Consider the following 3,802-nt stretch of genomic DNA (forward strand, 5'->3'; position numbering starts at 1 on the left):
GTCTTTAAAGTAAGAACATTGTTTTCATATTTATACATGAACAATGGAAGATGGCAGTTTTTGTTTTTATCCTTTGCTTTTGCGGTTTTTTACAGTCTGGGGGAAAATGCCTTGTTGAATGTCTGCATTTCTGCACCATGCTAAACTGTGATAGCAGTCACATCAGCTACCCCTGTGACTGATCTCCTTGGACGTGATGTGTCATAGCACGGATGCACTAGCCTGGAAATTCAAGCAGGACTTTGGAAGGGTGGAAGTGGCTGTTGTTCCCACCATCCTCCTATTAAAAAAAAAATAACCATCAGGGAGCAAAGAAAAGTCAAGACTACACCTGGGAAACGTGGGAGGTGTATGGTGACTCCTTTTATTCCCACATTCAGGCCAGCGCTAGGAAAGAAGAAATGCCCTAGATTAGCTGAGGGATGAAGTTGATATGTTTCAGGTGAGGATCTGAGCAGTTTCTAGTAGGGCTGTGGTTTCTCCCTGACTTTTGAATAGCTGACCCTCTCTCCTAGGCCCTGTCTGCCACCTCCAGCTGTCCTCGCTTAGCTCTGTTAACGGGGCTCCGCTCTCCCCCCTGCTCCGTGCCCGAGAAGAGATGGTGCTGGAGATTTGGCAGCCGTCCGGGCCTGCGGCTCTGCCTCACCAGCCTGACGTCCCGGCCCCAGCTCATTGTGACGCCGGGCGCTGCCCAGCGGGGACCGGGCGGGCGGCTGGGGCGGGCGTCGCCATGCGCTGGTGGGCAGCTCTCAGCCCCCGGGGCGCCTCCTGCCCCCTGCTGCCGCCTCCCTCGGGCTCCCCGCTCCCTCCCGCCGCCCCTTTCTCCCGCTTCCCTTTGCTGCCGGGGATCGGGGCCGCCCCGCCGCCGCAGGGCATGGCCGGCCAGTTCGGGAGCATCCTGGTCGGCTCCTACCTGGAGATCAAGCGCAGCGACGGGCGCATCCACCCGGCGCTGGTCACGGCGCTGCACCAGGACAGCTCCAGCCTCACCGTGGAGTGGGTCGAGCAGGGGGCCAACAAGGGCAAGAGGGTGGAGCTGCAGCTCGCCTTCGCCCTCAACCCCCACCTGGCCCCCGCCGCGCCCTGCTCCGCCCAGGGCGACCAGAGCCTCCCGGCCGAGCCGGCGGCGACGCCCGCCCAGCTGGAGAAGCCCTGCGGGGACGGCGGGGAGCCGGAGCCCGGCCGGCCCCGCGCGGGGCGCTGCAGCCCCGGCAGGAAATCGCCGTGCGTGCGGCAGGTGGAGCGGCTGCAGGAGCTGCGCCAGAAGCGGCGGCGGCGGCAGCGGGAGCTGCGGGAGCAGCGAGCCCAGCAGGCGGCCGGCTCGCCGCACCCCAACTACGACGTGATCTGCATGATCCAGGAGTACCGGGGCCGCCTGCACGGCGGGGCGCTGGGCGGCCCCGAGCCCGGCCCCCAGCACCGGATCCGCGTCTGCGTCCGCAAGCGGCCGCTCAACCCGCGGGAGGCCGGGCTGCAGGACTTCGACGTGGTGACCGTGCCTTGCCGGGGCGTGGTGGTGGTGCACGAGGCCCGGCAGAGGCTGGACCTGAGCCGCTACCTGGAGAGCCAGACCTTCCGCTTCGACCACGCCTTCGACGAGAGCGTCCCTAACGAGCTGGTGTACAGGCACACGGCCCAGCCGCTGGTGGAGAGCATCTTCCGCGGGGGCATGGCCACCTGCTTCGCCTACGGCCAGACGGGGAGCGGCAAGACCCACACCATGGTGGGAGACCTCTCCGCCAAGGGCCAGGGCTGCCCCAAGGGCATCTACACCCTGGCAGCCCAGGATGTCTTCTGCTGGCTTCGGGAGCCCAGCTACGAGCAACTGGAGCTCCAGGTCTACGGGGCTTTCTTTGAGATCTATGGGGGCAAGGTGTACGACCTGCTCAACTGGAGGAATAGGCTGAAGGTGCTGGAAGATGGCAAGCAGCAGATCCAGGTGGTGGGGCTGCAGGAGGAGGAGGTCAGCTGCGTGGAGGATGTCATGAAGCTCATCGAGATGGGCAACAGGTGCAGGACGTCAGGCCAGACCTCTGCCAACACCCACTCCTCCCGCAGCCATGCCATCTTCCAGATCATCCTCCGGAAGAGAGGGAAGCTGCACGGCAAGTTTTCCCTAATTGACTTGGCTGGGAATGAGAGAGGAGCCGACACCGGCAGTGCGGACAGGCGGACGAGGCTGGAAGGGGCTGCGATTAACAAGAGTCTCCTGGCACTCAAGGAATGCATCAGGGCCCTCGGGCGCAACAAAGCCCATACCCCATTCAGGGCTAGCAAACTCACCCAGGTTTTAAGGGACTCGTTCATAGGGGAGAACTCATGCACGTGCATGATCGCCACCATCTCTCCAGGGATGAGATCCTGTGAGCACACTCTCAATACTCTAAGGTATGCCAACAGGGTGAAGGAACTGACTGTAGATCCTAATTCTCTTGGACAGTTACATCCAGTCATCACCCAGTTCCCATATCAGCTGGATGACCTGAAGAAACCATGGACTGTACAGAGCTTGCCTGAAACAGATGAGTTCAAAGTATTTTGTGTACAGAAAGAGGAGGAAGTCTCTCCTCAGTTGTTTACTTTCAATGCCAGAGAGAAAGCCCAGAAGAAAAGAAAAGAGTTGGATGAGAAAGCACTTATAGATGAGCACCAGGAGTCTCTTCGGTGGTTGAAAGTGTTCCTGGAAGTGGCTGAAGAAATAGATTATGACGTGGATTTTTATGCTGCACAGTTTGAAGCAGTCCTGGGGCAAAAGATTGGCATTCTGACTGAGATCCAAGATAAAGTGAAATCATTCCGGTCAATCCTGCGTAAGGAACAACATGGCGGCAACCAGATCAGTGTGAAGAGATCCCGTGTTCTGTAAATTGAGCAGAAAGATTGTAAACTACCTTAAGATGGCAATTGTTATGATACCGTGGCTCTAGCCACCCAACAACTTGATTGCTTAAAGGATACTTAAAAGATGTCTGTGGGATTGTCCTGTTTGTTTCTCTCTTGAACGGCATTTCAGGCTAGAGTGAAAACATTCCTGAGATATCACCAGATAGTTTCTCATTGCAGATAGCAGAACCATGCAGGGTGTAGGGGCTAATCACTAGGGAAAAGCAGGGAACTCAGAGAAAAGAAATTGAATCTCACATATGCAGGCTTCCCTCATATCCCTTTAAAATATATATATTTGTACCTTTCTAGATACTGCCTATTCCTGCATTCTGTCAAGCTGTACCAACTTGAGAACAGATTCCCAGGGAGTTAGGCATTTTGAGTGATTTTAAAAGGTGTTAGAGTGCAAAGCGCTGTTGTTTCTATTCTGAGAGTGATACTTTTGGGGAATATTATTGGGGTTATTTTGTGTCTATAAGCAATAAGCATATAGAATATGTCCCTTCTATTTTTTCTCTCTCACCTCTATTCTTGCGAGTCATTTAAAAAAATAAAAGAAAAACTTCTTCCTTCCCAGAAATCAGGCCAAGGAACAAGATATTCTCCTATGACAGTCCTATGGGGAGAAATTCAAAATCAAAAGTGATGTGCCTTCAAGGGCTTGAGAGGGAACTAGAGGATATAGTGCCCTGTATCAAAGACCTTGAAGAGAGACAATTTGCCAGACCAAAGGGCCAGAAAAGCTGCATTTGCACATTACTGTGCTAAAGGCATAAGATGAAAGATAGCCGTAGATTGTTGCATCATCCCTGATGTGAAATACTACAGAAACTGCTCTTTGTTGGATAGCAGTTATGCTAAACCTTCTGGTACACATCTAGACTTCTTATTCATTTTAGAAATTAATTTGGTTATA

General features: G+C 54.7%; 1 protein-coding gene across 1 annotated transcript; it reads left to right on the forward strand.

Annotated features, from left to right (window-relative positions):
• The first annotated feature begins 730 nt into the window (after positions 1-730).
• KIF2B (kinesin family member 2B) lies at positions 731-2,866 on the forward strand. The gene has a single exon (XM_030534887.1). It carries the CDS (start codon positions 731-733, stop codon positions 2,864-2,866), a length of 2,136 nt encoding a protein of 711 aa, XP_030390747.1.
• Positions 2,867-3,802: the final 936 nt, after the last annotated feature.

The sequence above is a fragment of the Gopherus evgoodei genome, chromosome 15 (genome assembly GCF_007399415.2).
Source record: "Gopherus evgoodei ecotype Sinaloan lineage chromosome 15, rGopEvg1_v1.p, whole genome shotgun sequence".
Taxonomy (NCBI): Eukaryota; Metazoa; Chordata; order Testudines; family Testudinidae; genus Gopherus; species Gopherus evgoodei.